We start from the raw sequence: 19168 nt of genomic DNA on the forward strand, positions 1-19168 counted from the left end.
ATTACAAGAACTTTTAGAGCGTGGTTTTATTCGACCAAGCACATCACCGTGGGGAGCTCCTGTTTTGTTTGTCAAGAAGAAAGATGGTACATTCAGGTTGTGTATCGACTACCGAGAGTTGAACAAACTTACCTTCAAGAACCGCTACCCACTACCGAGAATCGACGACTTATTTGATCAACTACAAGGCTCGTCTGTTTATTCAAAGATTGACTTACGTTCCGGGTATCATCAAATGCGAGTGAAAGAAGATGATATTCCAAAGACTGCTTTCAGAACACGTTAGGGTCATTACGAGTTTATGGTCATGCCGTTTGGTTTAACTAATGCACCAGCTGTGTTCATGGACCATATGAACCGAGTGTGTGGACCATACCTTGACAAGTTTGTCATTGTTTTCATTGATGACATACTTATTTACTCAAAGAATGACCAAGAACACGGTGAACATTTGAGAAAGGTGTTAGAAGTATTGAGGAAGGAAGAATTGTATGCTAAGTTTTCAAAGTGTGCATTTTGGTTGGAAGAAGTTCAATTCCTCGGTCACATAGTGAACAAAGAAGGTATTAAGGTGGATCCGGCAAAGATAGAAACTGTTAAAAAGTGGGAAACCCCGAAAACTCCGAAACACATACGCCAGTTTTTAGGACTAGCTGGTTACTACAGAAGGTTCATCCAAGACTTTTCCAGAATAGCAAAACCCTTGACTGCATTAACGCATAAAGGGAAGAAATTTGAATGGAATGATGAACAAGAGAAAGCGTTTCAGTTATTGAAGAAAAAGCTAACTACGGCACCTATATTGTCATTGCCTGAAGGGAATGATGATTTTGTGATTTATTGTGACGCATCAAAGCAAGGTCTCGGTTGTGTATTAATGCAACGAACGAAGGTGATTGCTTATGCATCTAGACAATTGAAGATTCACGAACAAAATTATACGACGCATGATTTGGAATTAGGCGCGGTTGTTTTTATATTAAAGACTTGGAGGCACTACTTATATGGGGTCAAAAGTATTATATATACCGACCACAAAAGTCTTCAACACATATTTAATCAGAAACAACTGAATATGAGGCAGCGTAGGTGGATTGAATTATTGAATGATTACGACTTTGAGATTCGTTACCACCCGGGGAAGGCAAATGTGGTAGCCGATGCCTTGAGCAGGAAGGACATAGAACCCATTCGAGTAAAATCTATGAATATAATGATTCATAATAACCTTACTACTCAAATAAAGGAGGCGCAACAAAGAGTTTTAAAAAAGGGAAATTTAAAGGATGAAATACCCAAAGGATCGGAAAAGCATCTTAATATTCGGGAAGACGGAACCCGGTATAGGGCTGAAAGGATTTGGGTACCAAAATTTGGAGATATGAGAGAAATGGTACTTAGAGAAGCTCATAAAACCAGATACTCAATACATCCTGGAACGGGGAAGATGTACAAGGATCTCAAGAAACATTTTTGGTGGCCGGGTATGAAAGCCGATGTTGCTAAATACGTAGGTGAATGTTTGACGTGTTCTAAGGTCAAAGCTGAGCATCAGAAACCATCAGGTCTACTTCAATAACCCGAAATCCCGAAATGGAAATGGGAAAACATTACCATGGATTTCATCACTAAATTGCCAAGGACTACAAGTGGTTTTGATACTATTTGGGTAATAGTTGATCGTCTCACCAAATCAGCACACTTCCTGCCAATAAGAGAAGATGACAAGATGGAGAAGTTAGCACGACTGTATTTGAAGGAAGTAGTCTCCAGACATGGAATACCAATCTCTATTATCTCTGATAGGGATGTCAGATTTATTTCAAGATTCTGGCAGACATTACAGCAAGCATTAGGAACTCGTCTAGACATGAGTACTGCCTATCATCCACAAACTGATGGGCAGAGCGAAAGGACGATACAAACGCTTGAAGACATGCTACGAGCATGTGTTATTGATTTCGGAAACAGTTGGGATCGACATCTACCGTTAGCAGAATTTTCCTACAACAACAGCTATCATTCAAGCATTGAGATGGCGCCGTTTGAAGCACTTTATGGTAGAAAGTGCAGGTCTCCAATTTGTTGGAGTGAAGTGGGGGATAGACAGATTACGAGTCCGGAGATTATACAAGAAACTACCGAGAAGATCATCCAAATTCAACAACGGTTGAAAACCGCCCAAAGTCGACAAAAGAGCTACGCTGACATTAAAAGAAAAGATATAGAATTTGAAATTGGAGAGATGGTCATGCTTAAAGTTGCACCTTGGAAAGGCGTTGTTCGATTTGGTAAACGAGGGAAATTAAATCCAAGGTATATTGGACCATTCAAGATTATTGATCGTGTCGGACCAGTAGCTTACCGACTTGAGTTACCTCAACAACTCGCGGCTGTACATAACACTTTCCACGTCTCGAATTTGAAGAAATGTTTTGCTAAAGAAGATCTCACTATTCCGTTAGATGAAATCCAAACCAACGAAAAACTTCAATTCATCGAAGAACCCGTCGAAATAATGGATCGTGAGGTTAAAAGACTTAAGCAAAACAAGATACCAATTGTTAAGGTTCGATGAAATGCTCGTAGAGGACCCGAGTTCACCTGGGAGCATGAAGATCAGATGAAGAAGAAATACCCGCATCTATTTCCAGAAGATTCGTCAACACCTTCAACAGCTTAAAATTTCGGGACGAAATTTATTTAACGGGTAGGTACTGTAGTGACCCGAACTTTTTCATGTTTATATATATTAATTGAGATTTATGTTTACATGATTAAATGTTTCCAACATGTTAAGCAATCAAACTTGTTAAGACTTGATTAATTGAAATATGTTTCATATAGACAATTGACCACCCAAGTTGACCGGTGATTCACGAACGCTAAAACTTGTAAAAACTATATGATGACATATATATGGATATATATATATAGTTAACATGATACTATGATAAGTAAACATATCATTAAGTATATTAACAATGAACTACATATGTAAAAACAAGACTACTAACTTAATGATTTTTAAACGAGACATATATGTAACGATTATCGTTGTAAAGACATTTAATGTATATATATCATATTAAGAGATATTCATACATGATAATATCATGATAATATAATAATTTAAAATCTCATTTGATATTATAAACATTGGGTTAACAACATTTAACAAGATCGTTAACCTAAAGGTTTCAAAACAACACTTACATGTAACGACTAACGATGACTTAACGACTCAGTTAAAATGTATATACATGTAGTGTTTTAATATGTATTTATACACTTTTGAAAGACTTCAATACACTTATCAAAATACTTCTACTTAACAAAAATGCTTACAATTACATCCTCGTTCAGTTTCATCAACAATTCTACTCGTATGCAACCGTATTCGTACTCGTACAATACACAGCTTTTAGATGTATGTACTATTGGTATATACACTCCAATGATCAGCTCTTAGCAGCCCATGTGAGTCACCTAACACATGTGGGAACCATCATTTGGCAACTAGCATGAAATATCTCATAAAATTACAAAAATATGAGTAATCATTCATGACTTATTTACATGAAAACAAAATTACATATCCTTTATATCTAATCCATACACCAACGACCAAAAACACCTACAAACACTTTAATTCTTCAATTTTCTTCATCTAATTGATCTCTCTCAAGTTCTATTTTCAAGTTCTAAGTGTTCTTCATATATTCTACAAGTTCTAGTTACATAAAATCAAGAATACTTTCAAGTTTGCTAGCTCACTTCCAATCTTGTAAGGTGATCATCCAACCTCAAGAAATCTTTGTTTCTTACTGTAGGTTATCATTCTAATACAAGGTAATAATCAAATTCAAACTTTGGTTCAATTTCTATAACTATAACAATCTTATTTCAAGTGATGATCTTACTTGAACTTGTTTTCGTGTCATGATTCTGCTTCAAGAACTTCGAGCCATCCAAGGATCCGTTGAAGCTAGATCCATTTTTCTCTTTTCCAGTAGGTTTATCCAAGGAACTTAAGGTAGTAATGATGTTCAAAACATCATTCGATTCATACATATAAAGCTATCTTATTCGAAGGTTTAAACTTGTAATCACTAGAACATAGTTTAGTTAATTCTAAACTTGTTCGCAAACAAAAGTTAATCCTTCTAACTTGACTTTTAAAATCAACTAAACACATGTTCTATATCTATATGATATGCTAACTTAATGATTTAAAACCTGGAAACACGAAAAACACCGTAAAACCGGATTTACGCCGTCGTAGTAACACCGCGGGCTGTTTTGGGTTAGTTAATTAAAAACTATGATAAACTTTGATTTAAAAGTTGTTATTCTGAGAAAATGATTTTTATTATGAACATGAAACTATATCCAAAAATTATGGTTAAACTCAAAGTGGAAGTATGTTTTCTAAAATGGTCATCTAGACGTCGTTCTTTCGACTGAAATGACTACCTTTACAAAAATGACTTGTAACTTATTTTTCCGACTATAAACCTATACTTTTTCTGCTTAGATTCATAAAATAAAGTTCAATACAAAACCATAGCAATTTGATTCACTCAAAACGGATTTAAAATGAAGAAGTTATGGGTAAAACAAGATTGGATAATTTTTCTCATTTTAGCTACGTGAAAATCGGTAACAAATCTATTCCAACCATAACTTAATCAACTTGTATTGTATATTATGTAATCTTGAGATACCATAGACACGTATACAATGTTTTGACCTATCATGTCGACACATCTATATATATTTCGGAACAACCATAGACACTCTATATGTGAATGTTGGAGTTAGCTATACAGGGTTGAGGTTGATTCCAAAATATATATAGTTTGAGTTGTCATCAATACTGAGATACGTATACACTGGGTCGTGGATTGATTCAAGATAATATTTATCGATTTATTTCTGTACATCTAACTGTGGACAACTAGTTGTAGGTTACTAACGAGGACAGATAACTTAATAAACTTAAAACATCAAAATATATTAAAAGTGTTGTAAATATATTTTGAACATACTTTGATATATATGTATATATTGTTATAGGTTCGTGAATCAACCAGTGGCCAAGTCTTACTTCCCGACGAAGTAAAAATCCGTGAAAGTGAGTTATAGTCCCACTTTTAAAATCTAATATTTTTGGGATGAGAATACATGCAGGTTTTATAAATGATTTACAAAATAGACACAAGTACGTGAAACTACATTCTATGGTTGAATTATCGAAATCGAATATGCCCCTTTTTATTAAGTTTGGTAATCTAAGAATTAGGGAACAGACACCCTAATTGACGCGAATCCTAAAGATAGATCTATTGGGCCTAACAAACCCCATCCAAAGTACCGGATGCTTTAGTACTTCGAAATTTATATCATATCCGAAGGGTGTCCCGGAATGATGGGGATATTCTTATATATGCATCTTGTTAATGTCGGTTACCAGGTGTTCACCATATGAATGATTTTTATCTCTATGTATGGGATGTGTATTGAAATATGAAATCTTGTGGTCTATTATTATGATTTTATATATATAGGTTAAACCTATAACTCACCAACATTTTTGTTGACGTTTTAAGCATGTTTATTCTCAGGTGATTATTAAGAGCTTCCGCTGTCGCATACTTAAATAAGGACGAGATTTGGAGTCCATGCTTGTATGATATTGTGTAAAAAATGCATTCAAGAAACTTATTTTGTTGTAACATATTTGTATTGTAAACCATTATGTAATGGTCGTGTGTAAACAGGATATTTTAGATTATCATTATTTGATAATCTACGTAAAGCTTTTTAAAACCTTTATCTATGAAATAAAGGTTATGGTTTGTTTTAAAAATGAATGCAGTCTTTGAAAAACGTCTCATATAGAGGTCAAAACCTAGCAACAAAATCAATTAATATGGAACGTTTTTAATCAATAAGAACGGGACATTTCAGACTTAGTCAGATATAGCCGGGTATAGCATAGTTTAATAGTTGGTACTGATATTTAGACTAGACTTTCAAGTTTTTCCCGTAACAAGTTATCGTTTATACTTGTCAGTTGGGGACTTGCTGGTCATAGCCCAACATATCACAGTTTAATAGTTAGTACTTGTGTCTAACGTATAAAACAGTTATAAAAGTTGCGCATGTATTCTCAGCCCAAAAATATAGATAAAAAGGGAGCTATGAAAACTCACATTAAATAGCAGTTGAAGTATTCCACGCAAGAAGGAAAGTAAAGCAAGTAAGTGATCTGGATATCAACCTTGAGGTATAACGTTTGATTAGTTAATGTCTAACTTGACATAAAGTATGTTTATTAATATAGCAACTATATTGACAGTGATGGTTTTCGAGAAAAGTTCCTATTTCTCAAAAGTTTCTATTTTTGGAAACCTACTATTTATGAAAAACTTCCACTTCTAGTAAGCTTCTAGTTTAAGAATGTTCGGGTTATAATTCTTAACAAAGATGTTGTACAATCTCGCCCAAACTTCGTCGCTAACATGCAAGTCACTCGAATGATCTATTGTTACCGAGCGGCCCAGGATCTCTTGACCAGAATCTAAGTCTTGGCATTCGAGATCCACAAGCGTCCTATAATGGTAACAAGGATCACCCTAAGCCACAAGTAGCGGTGATGTTTGTAGTCTTTGTACGCTATCTTTAATTATAACCTTCACGTTAGGTGCGTATATACATATATATTCATTAATTCGATTTTAATTATAACTCCTATATATTAATTCATAAAAATACTTTAATAATTTTTAGTAACATATATTACTAATTATAACATGTTATTTATTTTAATTTTAAATGCATATAATTTATAACATTATTTACATGTTTCGGTAAAAAAAAATAAACCGAAGTAAATAGTAAAAAGTAAGAAAAGAATACTTACTAGTAGTAATTCTTCAAAGAGAGAATGAGAGAAATTTTGGTGTGAGTTTGAATGAGAAATGAGGGGTATTTATACTTGAAAAAATTAGGTAAAAAGAATAAAATAATTAAAAGAAAAATAAATATTTTAATTTTTAATGGGATTTTAAAATTCAAAAGTATTAAATGTTAGGTCATGGGATAATGCACAAAATAAAATAATAAAAGTAGTTTTCCATTATAATTTTTAATTAAAAATTAATTAATTAATTTATTTATTTATTTTATTAAAAAAATCATTTATTTTAAGGATTTTTTTTATATTTTTTTTAAAATAAACAAATTGATTTACTACTTTTCCAAGAATATTTGTCAATATTTTTTTTATTCATAATAACAATACTGATAATAAAGATATTAATTATTGATATCTTGTTTAAAAAGGATATTAATTATAATAATATTAATATATCAAATTAATGCGTAATTATTTACAAATAATTGTTCGTGAAACGTCGGAATTAGTCGAGGTTAAATGAAATCATATAAAGATTTTTGTTTAAATTTTGCTGGAAATTTACGGGTTGTCACAACTTCGTACACTAACCCCACGGGTGGCATCTTAACACATCGATACTTCACCCAAGGTGGCGTCTTAACACGTCGACACTTCACCCCGAGTGGTGTCTTAACACTTCGACACTTCACTCTTCATTTTACTTGAGGTGGCATCTTAACACGTCGATACTTCACCTCGAGTGGCACCTTAACACGTCGGCACTTCACCCTTTAACTTACTTGGAGTGGCATCTTAGCACATCGATACTTCACTCCAGGTGGTGTCTTAACACATCGACACTTCACCCCGGGTGGTGTCTTAGCACATCGACACTTCACCCGTCACATTACTTTGAGTGGTGTCTTAGCACATCGACACTTCACTCGTCACGTGAAATGTGGTGTCTTAGCACATCGACACTTCACATCTCACGCTACAACAAATAAATACATTATATATCTACGCATATAATTATTCCACTCACCTTACGCCTTCGGTGAATCGATAAACCAAGCTTGAAACTTCAAGGTATCGCACCTATTACAAAGTACATAATAATCAATCAACCATCCAAGTTGGTCAAACCCACAACACTCACCACTACTAGGTCATTTTGACCCGTTTGGACACTTAACCCTAAAATTGGGTCATCTTTCGCCAAAACCCTAACATTAGCCAAGTTAGGTCTTAAAACACCTTTTAACACTAAGTTTATGTATTAATCACAAACATTAACCAACCTAGGTCCATTTTGACCCGTTTGACCAATTTTAGGCCAACACGCCCATTTCGGGTCATCCATTAACCCACACAATGCCCACTTACATATATATAGGTGTGCTAGCAATTTACTAACTACTTAAGGTTCATTAACAACAATTAATACTTGAAAAACCCTAGTTACTCCTCTTTGAGTCAACATAACCCAAATTCACCCAAAACACCCAATTAACAAAGTGGGTTTTAAGTTCACCATAAACCCTAACTCTAACCCTTACAAAAAATTAAATCAAGAAATCAAGATTAGAGCATACCACTACCACCAAAACGTAGCTAGGAAGTAGATGAACAACTTTAGAACTTGAGCTTTAGCAAGAATCCTCCTTTTTCTTCTCCAAAATGAGTTTTCTCACACTAGGTTATCACTCTCTCTCTAGAATTGAATAGATGAGGTTGAAGTAGATGGAAATGGAGTTAATGAGGCTCCATAAACTGATCTAAGGCCTTAAAGTCGGCCCTTTTGTGAAATTACCAAATTGCCCTCAAAATATCTAATTTAAAAGAAAGAAGGAATCTGTCACAGACAAACGACGCGCCACTCCCCCAGATCAGATTCTTTTTCATTTTAAAATGTACAACGAAACCCCCACTTCAAGCATCTTATGTACACTTTATGTACACAACAATTATTTGGGTCTTACAACAAATTATGGATGGATTCAAGGAAAGAATGGCTTACGAAAGAAAGGGTGAAGGCAATTATGTTCAAGCAAAAAGCGAGGGTTAAATGGATCGTGGAAGGAGATGAAAATTCGAGATTTTTCCATTCTACCTTGAAGAGAAGATTCAATAAATGCAATATTAGACGTATGAACATAAATGGGTTATGGTGCGAAGAGCCTCAAAAGATCAAAGATGCGGCACTCCAACACTTCATGAATATTTTCAATTGCCGAAACAGCAACATGCCAAGCCCTGTCGACATTCGGTTCCAAAAACTTTTAACGGATGATGCTATATCTCTAGAGGAGCCGATAACCGAAAAGGAGATATGGGAGGCCATAAATGAATGCGGGAGTACTAAAGCTCCCGGACCGGATGGTTTCAACCTCGGGTTTTTCAAAAGGTTTTGGGATATTATTAAAAAAGAAGTTATTGAAGCTGTGAGTTGGTTTTGGGCTAATGGGGAATTCTCCAAGGGGTGCAACGCCTCGTTTGTTATTCTTGTCCCTAAAAAAATAGATCCGGTGAACTTCGGGGAATTTAGACCAATTAGTCTTATCAGCAGCTATTACAAAATCATAGCAAAAATTCTCTCGATCCGCATACGAAGGGTCATGCATAAATTAATTGGCGGAGAGCAAAGTGCCTTTCTAAAAGGTAGATACATATTGGATGGTGCGTTAATTGCGAATGAGATTGTTGACCATGTTCACCATAAAAAGAAAAAAGGTGTCATTTTTAAGCTAGATTTCGAGAAGGCATTCGACTGCCTAAGCTGGGACTTTTTACTAGAGGTCATGGTGAGCGTGGGGGTTGGTGAGAAGTGGAGAAAATGGATAATGTCGTGCTTGAAATCGGCTAGCATCTCAATTTTGATTAACGGTTCTCCTACTCGCGTTCAATATTGGTAGAGGCGTTAGAGAAGGTGACCCATTATCACCATTCTTATTCATCTTGGTGGCGGAAGGATTAAATATGCTCACAAAAGTTGCAGTGCAAAAAGGAATTTTCAAAGGGGTAGAAATAGGTGACGACAAAGTTGTTTTGTCACACCTTCAATATGCGGGTGATACAATATTTTTAGGGGAGTGGGACAAAAAAAATGTAGAGAACCTAATGATGCTTCTTAATGCTTTGATTTGACTTCCGGATTGAAAATAAATTATAACAAAAGCCAACTTTTTGGGATTGGAGCAACTAAGAGAGAAGTGGAATACATGTCGGGTCAATTTAATTGCAAAGAAGGAAAACTACCCTTTATCTATCTCGGTATACCCATTGGGGCCAAAATGAGTAAAGCCCAAAATTGGACACCGATTATTGAGAAGTTTAAAAGTAGGCTTTCGGATTGGAAAGCTAGAATGATTTCCTACGGTGGGCGTGTTGCTCTTGTAAAATCGGTTCTCAATAGCCTCCCATTATACTACTTCTCCCTCTTCCGTGCCCCTGTATGTATTCTTAAAACCTTGGAGAGTATTAGGCGTGATTTTTTTGGGGTGGGTCGGGGTCGGGTTCCAAAATTCCTTGGGTCAAACTGGAAAACGTTACTTTACCATATGGGTTCGGGGGGTTAAATCTTGGGTCTCTTAAAAGCAAAAACCTTGCTTTACTCGAGAAATAGTGGTGGCGTTTCAAAACCGAACCGGGGGCTTTGTAGGTTAAAATCATTAAAAGCATCTATGAAAATTGTGGGGGTATATCTTGTAACAATGATACTTCTCATCCTCCCTCTGGGAGTACTTGGTCAAGCATAATTTGTGCAGGTCGCGATATTGATGGACTAGGCATTTCTTTTTCGAATTCATTTTGTAAATCAGTGGGTAATGGGGAAAGTACGCGGCTGTGGGAGGAAAGCTGGGCGGGAAATGTAAAGCTAAAAGAAAAATTCCCTTGACTATACCGATTGGAAACAAACAAGAATGCAACAATTAAGGAAAGGTTGGAAGAGATCGATGGAACAATCTGCTGGAAATGGAGCTGGATACAGGAGCCTAGGGGTCGTACTGCCGGAGAATTCAGGGAGCTGTGCAGCCTGATGTCTTTTTATAGCTTTGACCTCAACAAAGTTGATTCGTGGAAATGGGTTTTATCGAGTAACGGGTCTTTAACGGTTAAGAAGTTATCAAAAATGTTAGATGAACAATCAACAACGAATCATACTAGGGCAGCTACTACTGCTACAGAACGCAATACTTTGGTCCCAAAGAAAATTGAAGTTTTTGTTTGGCGGGTTCTTAAGCGACGATTGCCCGTACGTGTTGAATTGGACAAAAGGGGGTCGACCTTCATACGGTTAGATGCCCTCTTTGCGACGACGATATAGAATCTGTTGATCACTCCTTGATCTTATGTAAGTTTGCCTTGGATGTGCGGGACCGAATCTATAAGTGGTGGAGCCTAGGGAATGTAATTAACCTAAGTGTCAATGAATTGTTTCGAGGTAACTCTTCTCGTGTAATGTCGGATCTCGGGAGAAAATTATGGCAAGCAGTTGAATGGTCGTGCGGCTACCTTCTCTGAAAAAACCGAAATTAAAAGGTTTTTAAAGGCGTATGTTGGAGCCCGGCGGTTGCGTTAAACGAGATTAAAGTTAAATCTTTCGATTGAATTTCGCATCGAGTTAGAGATAAAAGGATCGATTGGTTAATTTGATTATCCAACCCTAGAAGCTATTTAGATTAATAAAATTCGAGTCATGTACCTGATGCAATCTCAGCATCCTGTTTTGTCTGTGTCGATCATGTTGTATTGGTATTAATTCGTGTATTGCTACTGGGCCTGCATCTATGGCCTTCATATTGTAATCTTCATTTATATAGTAACAATAAGCTTGCTTTTCCCAAAAAAAAAAAAAAAAAAAAAAAAAAAAAAAAAAAAAAAAAAAAAAAAAAAAAAAAATTTGTTACACCATTTTAAGTGTACCGACATATTCACGATAAACTTGTAATATTTTCAAGAACTATATTTTAAGTTGATACATGAAATAAATTGTGAAAGTAAGAGAAGGAATTAGCACTGATCCCATCCTTCAAGGATCTTTAATGTTTATTTAATAATAACACATGTATATTATGCTTGTTGCTTAAGTTAATACTCCTTTTTAACTATTTTCTTCATTATTCGATGTGTCTTCGATATTTCAATGACAACGTTTTTCATGAGAAGATTTCAATTCACTTAGACCATTCGTAACGGTAGGGGGCGTGGGTTGGGGGCATGGGTTGCTTTTTGATGACTAGGACGTGTGAGTGGTTTGAGTGAAGTAGTGGTTGTGTGGGTTTGTGGTGTGGGTTAGTGGTGTGGGTTAGTGGAAAGCTGATGTGGCATTTTATTTTTAATTTTTTCTGTTTTATTTATTTCTTTTTTGAATTTAGTATTAATATTTTTAAATTTAAAATTTAAAATTCAAAATAAACGGCTATAAAAATCCGACCGTTTTTTTTTTTTTTTTTTAAATGATACTTTTCACCTATAAATACACCCACATACCCAACTCATTTCACACACTTCACTACTCAACTCAAAATCAAACCACTTTCAATCAGTCAAACGAAGAAGAAAAAGAAGAACCGGTGGCTCCAGAGTACGACACAGATGGTCGTTTTTTTGATGAACTCTACTGAATTCATCAAAATTTGTGTTGTGTTTTAAGATCTTATGTTGTATTTCAGTTTAATTTAGTTCTTGTTTAAAAATGTAACCGTTGGTGTGTTCAATAAAAGTGATGTTTAAAAATAAAATTACATTACTCAATAAGTAAACACGAATAACATTAATTAAAAATACTGAAATTAAAAATTACATAATTTAAAAATCTTAAACGAAACTAGAAATACATAACAAATTACTCAATAATATTAGCGGTACGAAAGTAAGGTGATAAGTTCCAAACGTGCTCGGTTAAATCTGCCTCTAACTGTTTGTGAACTTGCCTATCTCTTATTTCCTTAACCATTGCATCTCGATCCCTCAAATCCCTGAGTAACCGACGTGGTGGGTTCCGTTGTATCATTCTTTCTTCTTTCTTCCCAATAACAAACCCGTTATTTTCTTGAATCATGTTATGTAATACGATATACGCATACATATGTCTTCTTATTTTGTTGAAGTCCAAAGATCTCGCCGGAGTTTTTAACATTTGAAATCTACCCTGTAATACTCCAAATGCACGCTCAATATCTTTTCTCGCACTTTCTTGAAACCTTTTAAATTTTTTCCGCGGTTCGTCAGTTGGAGAATGGGGAGCTTTGACCAACATTGCCCAATCGGGGTATATACCATCACCTAGGTAATAAGCTCTTTCGTAGTGATGGCCGTTAACATCGAATGGTGAAGGTGGAGCAGTTCCATTTTTAATGGTGTTGAACAATGGTGAATAATTTAAAACGTTAATGTCGTTGTTCGCACCCGCCATACCAAAGAATGCATGCCATATCCACAAATCTTGCGAGGCGACTGCTTCAAGCATAATGGACGGGCCTTTTTTATCTCCTCTAGTATATTGACCTTGCCACGCAATTGGACAATTCTTCCACTCCCAATGCATACAATCAATACTACCAAGCATACCCGGTAAACCATGTTTTTGGGCATGAAAATTATACAGCCGAGCAATATCTTCGGCTGTTGGTTTTCTCAAGTACTGTCTAGCAAACAAATGAAACACGCATTTACAAAAATTATCTAAACATAAAGCAGCTGTTTTCTCACCAATTTTTATGTATTCGTCATGTAAATCAGGTGTAGTTCCATACGCCATTTGACGTATGGCCGCCGTGCATTTTTGTAGTATCGTCAAACTTTGACGACCAGTAGCATCGGGACGTTCCCTAAAAAACATAAAATAATCGGGAATATCGCTACTATTAAAGTTAGATATACCTTCGATGATACGGAGAAATAATTCACGACTCATTCGATAACGTCGCCTAAAGTTCTTTTCCGTATAGTTTGGAGTTTCAGAAAAATAATCGTTGTATAACCTCACTGCCGCATCTTCACGATCCCTTGGAATATAGGTACGGGGGCGAGGGACTCGTGAACTTGAAGCTTCTCCCTCGACATCTTCGTCCGCCAAACTACTAATAAAATTATATATTTTTTCATCATCCGAATCGTCATCAATAATAAATTCGAGCATTTTGAATGTTTTATCCATTATGAAATTTTATAGTATTTGTAAATAAGAAAGGAAAAGTAAGGAGGAAAGAAATGTATATAGAATGAGTAAAATGGGTGTGTATATATAGGATAAATAATATTGGATTAAAATTTTTTTTTTTTTTTAATTTGCCCAAATTGCAACGGATACATTGAAAATTAATTAAAAAAATTGCCAAGTGTCCCAATCAATTTCACCCACTCCCGTTACCACCCCCGTCGCCTACCCACGCCACCACCGCAACGCCACCACCGCCGCTCCCAGCCACGCCCCGCTACCTCCTTCCTCCCTGCGTGGCCGGTTGCCACATCACCACTCACGGCGTGGCCGTGCTCCCGTTACAAGTCGTCTTAAACGACACCTTATCAAATAAATACAAAAAAGTCCTACATTTTCTATTTTCTATAAAATAAAACGTGATATATTTTAATCAACACACTCGTTAGTCACTTAGTTCTGACATTAATTATATTATACTATACTTAGATTAAAGTTAAACGAGATTAAAGTTAAATCTTTCGATTGAATTTCGCATCGAGTTAGAGATAAAAGGATCGATTGGTTAATTTGATTATCCAACCCTAGAAGCTATTTAGATTAATAAAATTCGAGTCATGTACCTGATGCAATCTCAGCATCCTGTTTTGTCTGTGTCGATCATGTTGTATTGGTATTAATTCGTGTATTGCTACTGGGCCTGCATCTATGGCCTTCATATTGTAATCTTCATTTATATAGTAACAATAAGCTTGCTTTTCCCAAAAAAAAAAAAAAAAAAAAAAAAAAAAAAATTGTTACACCATTTTAAGTGTACCGACATATTCACGATAAACTTGTAATATTTTCAAGAACTATATTTTAAGTTGATACATGAAATAAATTGTGAAAGTAAGAGAAGGAATTAGCACTGATCCCATCCTTCAAGGATCTTTAATGTTTATTTAATAATAACACATGTATATTATGCTTGTTGCTTAAGTTAATACTCCTTTTTAACTATTTTCTTCATTATTCGATGTGTCTTCGATATTTCAATGACAACGTTTTTCATGAGAAGATTTCAATTCACTTAAACGACACCTTATCAAATAAATACAAAAAAGTCCTACATTTTCTATTTTCTATAAAATAAAACGTGATATATTTTAATCAACACACTCGTTAGTCACTTAGTTTTGACATTAATTATATTATATTATATTATATTATATTATATTATATTATACTTATTATTAGAGCAATTTTTTACTGTTCATCAACATTATGACTTTCACACTAAAAGATATTATTATTAGAGCAATTTTTTACTGTTCATCAACATTATGACTTTCACACTAAAAGATATTAGTATTTTTGTAACTTCTCATACCTTGAAAACCCACTACAGATCTAAAAAAAACTCCACCGTCCGTTACATTCTTTGGAAGGTTCAGGCATCTTCATCTTCGCCACCTCTAATCCATCACACAAATTGTGATTCCGCCATCACAATCTCCATCTTCGGTCGGTGGTTCGGTCATCGCCGTCTCAAATTTACACTATTTGAAGCGAAAAGGTTTAAAATACTAACGGCCGTCAATCGGAAAATTGGGGTTTCCGTTTCCCGTTCCTTTCATCCATCGGAAATAGAATTAGGGTTGAAGCTCTTTCCTATTCTCACTTGCATAATAGATGAGGTTGTATATCAATACAATCTTTTGTGTTTTTTTTTTTATTGAACAAAAATCTCTCTGATCGTTAAACCCTAATTAAGTTCAACATATGGCTCAGACCAACAACGTAAGTTTCTTCTTTTTCCAATTAAAGTTAGGGTTTTTATTGTTTTATTCATAGAAAGGTTAATTATCTCACAAAATTAAACTTATTCAAGACATCATTGAGCTAATTAGACTAATCTAATAAGTTAATCTAAAGTTATTTTGATTTGTTTGTATAAACTGTTGGAGTTGATAACACTTTCAGACGAAAATTCGATAAAGAAGAATACTTACAACGAGCCAAAGATCGTCAAGAAAAGGTTGTTTGCTGCTCATATCTTTCATTTGTACTTTCTATGGGTATTAACATTTTCTTCTTTGCTTTGACTAATGCTGTTTTATGTTATGTGCACTGCAATTCAGGAGTTGGAGCGTTTTAAATCTAAATGTAAGTAAGATAATTTGATTTCTGTCACCTACTAACTGTAATTGCTTACATATGAATATAGAACATAAAGTTTGTGCGATTAGAAAATGTGAAGCTAACTAACCTTGGTTTATGATTAAACCAAGATACGATCTTTACGTTTGTACACAATGCGTTACAATTTCTTGCATAGTATTCTGATTAGATATATTTATAGTGTTGATTAGTGTGGTTATTGAGAAGATATGTAACTTTGATTGCATCAAAAGGTCCGCCGGTGCAAAGAAAACCGTTAAAGCATAGGGATTATGAAGTGGACCTTGATTCTCGCCCGGGGAAGACTCAGGTTAGTCACATGGCTTTTATTTGTATATCTATATTTTTTTTTTTTAATTATTGTTTTGAAGTATACGACACTTTAAACTGACTTCTTCATGTCTCTCTTCTATAATAGGTTGTCACTCCAATCGCGCCCCTTAGCCAGCAGGTATCTCCTTAACTTTTTTCTTAAACATGTTTTTTTTAAGCATTTATATTCAAATGTGAGACTGGTGTTTCCTCAAATTATGTATCAATTCATTTACATTTTTTTTTCTTTCTTTTACCTGCTAAAAACTTACAAAGTTTCAAGAAGGTTATGAAATAATTCGATGTTTTAAAGCTAACATATAAATTGAATTATATTATGTATATATAGATATAGACTACAGTAGATACGTCTTTCTATCTGATATGTCTTGGTTATATCCAAAGTTGTTGTTGCTTGCTTCTAATTCCTTTCCTTATACCTGATGAGAATTTTCCATCCTCTATTACTAAAAAAATGATAATTGATTGATTGATTTTTAGGTTATATCTGCAAGTGACTAAATTATGATAATAGAATGAATGTGCAAGGCAATTTTAGGGAATTTCACTATTTGTCGTTGAAGGTTTGATTTGGTGTTTTTTTTTTTTTTTTTTTGGTGCAAGGAATTTGATGTACTTATTATATATGTAGACATATTACGTAAGTAATTTAAACGTTCTTCATAAAGTTTTTGAATCTAACTTCAGTGCAGTAAAAATCTTCATATAAAAATACCAAGTAGGCCATCGAGTGGTGACTGGTGACTGACCTAGAGATAAGAACCTCAAAAACCCTTTGATATGTTGCTATTTTGATCTCATATATGTTGCACTTGAATATTTGTGCTATATTATGAAGTCTATCTCTTGGGTATTTTTAATTATTTTAAAAGATATTGTGAACACAAATGGCATCCAGACGAACGAAAGGTGACGATATTGTTACGTTCCACCTTTCATGATACACATGAAGCATACCAAGGTTAGCATTTTTATCAAGCTTTTTGATTCCTTTTAACATGTTATCAATCAAGATTTGTTAGGTGTAAGGTTTTGAAGTGTTCCATTCATTCATTTACTTTTGATATAGTTATTGGTTAGTTATGTAATGATCAAACCCTACTTCGAGGATATCAATAAAATTCAAGTGGGGTTTCAAAGTTTTTAGCTTTTTATGATTTTCGTCTGTTATTTGCTTGAATTTATGTGTGTTCTGCAAGTATTATTGATTTTGACTAATTGTTTGTTTTGATTGCAAGTGGGTTATTTTCAAGTTTACATCTTTTTGTAAGTTATTTGGTTCATTTCAAGAGGGTTTTGCAAGCTCTTGAAGATTCTAAGCCAATTTTTTCATTGATTTCAGCCGAGTTTTGCAAAAGTAAAGATTTTGATCCATTATTTCTTGGATTTCAACTGGATTTGGTAAGCTAATGTAGATTTTGACCAGATCAAAGATGAACTTCAAAAATATATGCACCAGGTATAAAGTTTGTTACTATATTTTTGGTTTATTTGCAGCCGAGTAATGTGCAGTCCAGAAACGTGTCAAAATGGTTTATTATTATTATCTTTTGTGCATACGTGTTGGGTTATTCTACATGTCTTCATCTTCTATTGTCTTTGTTTTCCAATTATTTACGCAGGCGACATCGATTTTCTGGCTGCTGTGAATATCTCTGGTGTTTCTAGGTACTTCAATTTTTTATATTCAGTTTCTGTTTGCTTATTGTGTTCGATGTTAATATGTTCATTTTTGTATTTTTCTACTATAGTGACTAATACAAAAACATAAAAAGGAAGCGTCAAAGAAACTTTTAGTGCATTTGACAAATTCTTATGTTGAGGATATTGCTGCAGCTGCTTTTTCTTTCGATACGTTTTCCGTTTCTGCAAGACAAACAACAATTAAAAACATGCTACATTATCGCAATCGTATGGGCATCGTTCCTGTCCAGCGGTTATCTACGTCTACGACTACATCTCAGAACCCTTTCGACTTACATCCATCACTTTCGATCCCTTATAACGAATTCGACTTCGCTTCCATGTCTACTCTCTGCCCTTCAAGTATTGGATTGTCTTATTACTTTTTATTTTATTTACTCATTTTTTCTTCCATTTACGTTGTAACGTACATTTTCTATTACTTATTACTGGTAGTTTTCTGACGATAATAGCAACTGCTGGTATGTACACAGACGTGGGAGCCGCTGCTACTGATCGCCCAACTTTAGTCGTAGAAGGTTTGTTTTATTTGTTGTATTTGTTGACTTTTGGTCTTAACAATGCTCACTTTTGATTGTATATTAGGAGCTAACTATTTGTAACTACAACTTGCCTTGTAATCGAATTACTATTTACTATATATCTATGGAGACGGATTACAAAAATGGATTTTTAATAGAATTCATATATTTACGCACAAATACAACAACTGCAAATGAATACCTTTCAAGGTGGCCGCCGCAACGCGCGGTTGGCCACCTGCTTGTAATATTACAATTGAGCAAATCTAAAGTTACTATTCCTCAATTGTAACTTTTTTGTTTTTTGTTTTTTTTCCATCCCAAACTATTTTCGTCTTTGTTCCAACATCATCTAACAGCCATACTTCCGGCAACACAACT

The 19168-nt window shown here is 34.6% G+C and overlaps 2 protein-coding genes across 11 annotated transcripts; one reads left to right on the plus strand and one right to left on the minus strand.

Annotated features, from left to right (window-relative positions):
- Window positions 1-12752: 12752 nt before the first annotated feature.
- LOC139868784 (uncharacterized) lies at window positions 12753-14066 on the minus strand. The gene has a single exon (XM_071857127.1). It carries the CDS (start codon window positions 14064-14066, stop codon window positions 12753-12755), a length of 1314 nt encoding a protein of 437 aa, XP_071713228.1.
- A 1386-nt stretch (window positions 14067-15452) lies between these two features.
- Window positions 15453-18925, plus strand: LOC139866252 (uncharacterized). 10 transcript variants are annotated; one of them, XR_011765348.1, is made up of 9 exons: window positions 15453-15848; window positions 16032-16086; window positions 16190-16214; window positions 16411-16539; window positions 16648-16680; window positions 17461-17523; window positions 17905-18021; window positions 18185-18230; window positions 18314-18925. XR_011765348.1 is itself a non-coding variant. In XM_071854437.1 (6 exons), exons 1-6 carry the CDS (start codon window positions 15741-15743, stop codon window positions 17965-17967), a joined length of 258 nt encoding a protein of 85 aa, XP_071710538.1. In that variant the 5' UTR covers window positions 15453-15740; the 3' UTR covers window positions 17968-18925. The 10 variants fall into 10 exon arrangements, 1 of the variants encoding a protein (XP_071710538.1); XR_011765351.1 differs by lacking the exon at window positions 17461-17523 and having other exon boundaries at window positions 18314-18608; window positions 18702-18925; XR_011765352.1 differs by lacking the exon at window positions 17461-17523 and having other exon boundaries at window positions 18314-18608; window positions 18719-18925.
- The last annotated feature ends 243 nt before the right edge of the window (window positions 18926-19168 follow it).

This window comes from Rutidosis leptorrhynchoides, chromosome 9 (genome assembly GCF_046630445.1).
Source record: "Rutidosis leptorrhynchoides isolate AG116_Rl617_1_P2 chromosome 9, CSIRO_AGI_Rlap_v1, whole genome shotgun sequence".
Lineage (NCBI taxonomy): Eukaryota > Viridiplantae > Streptophyta > Magnoliopsida > Asterales > Asteraceae > Rutidosis > Rutidosis leptorrhynchoides.

Coding starts and splice junctions, on each gene's coding strand:
- LOC139866252 (XM_071854437.1), top strand. Junction 16,215..16,462: donor GGAGCGTTTTAAATCTAAAT/GTAAGTAAGATA, acceptor TTGCATCAAAAG/GTCCGCCGGTGCAAAGAAAA. Junction 16,681..17,904: donor TCGCGCCCCTTAGCCAGCAG/GTATCTCCTTAA, acceptor CATTGATTTCAG/CCGAGTTTTGCAAAAGTAAA.
- LOC139868784 (XM_071857127.1), bottom strand. CDS start 14,066: ATGGATAAAACATTCAAAATGCTCGAATTTATTATTGATGACGATTCG.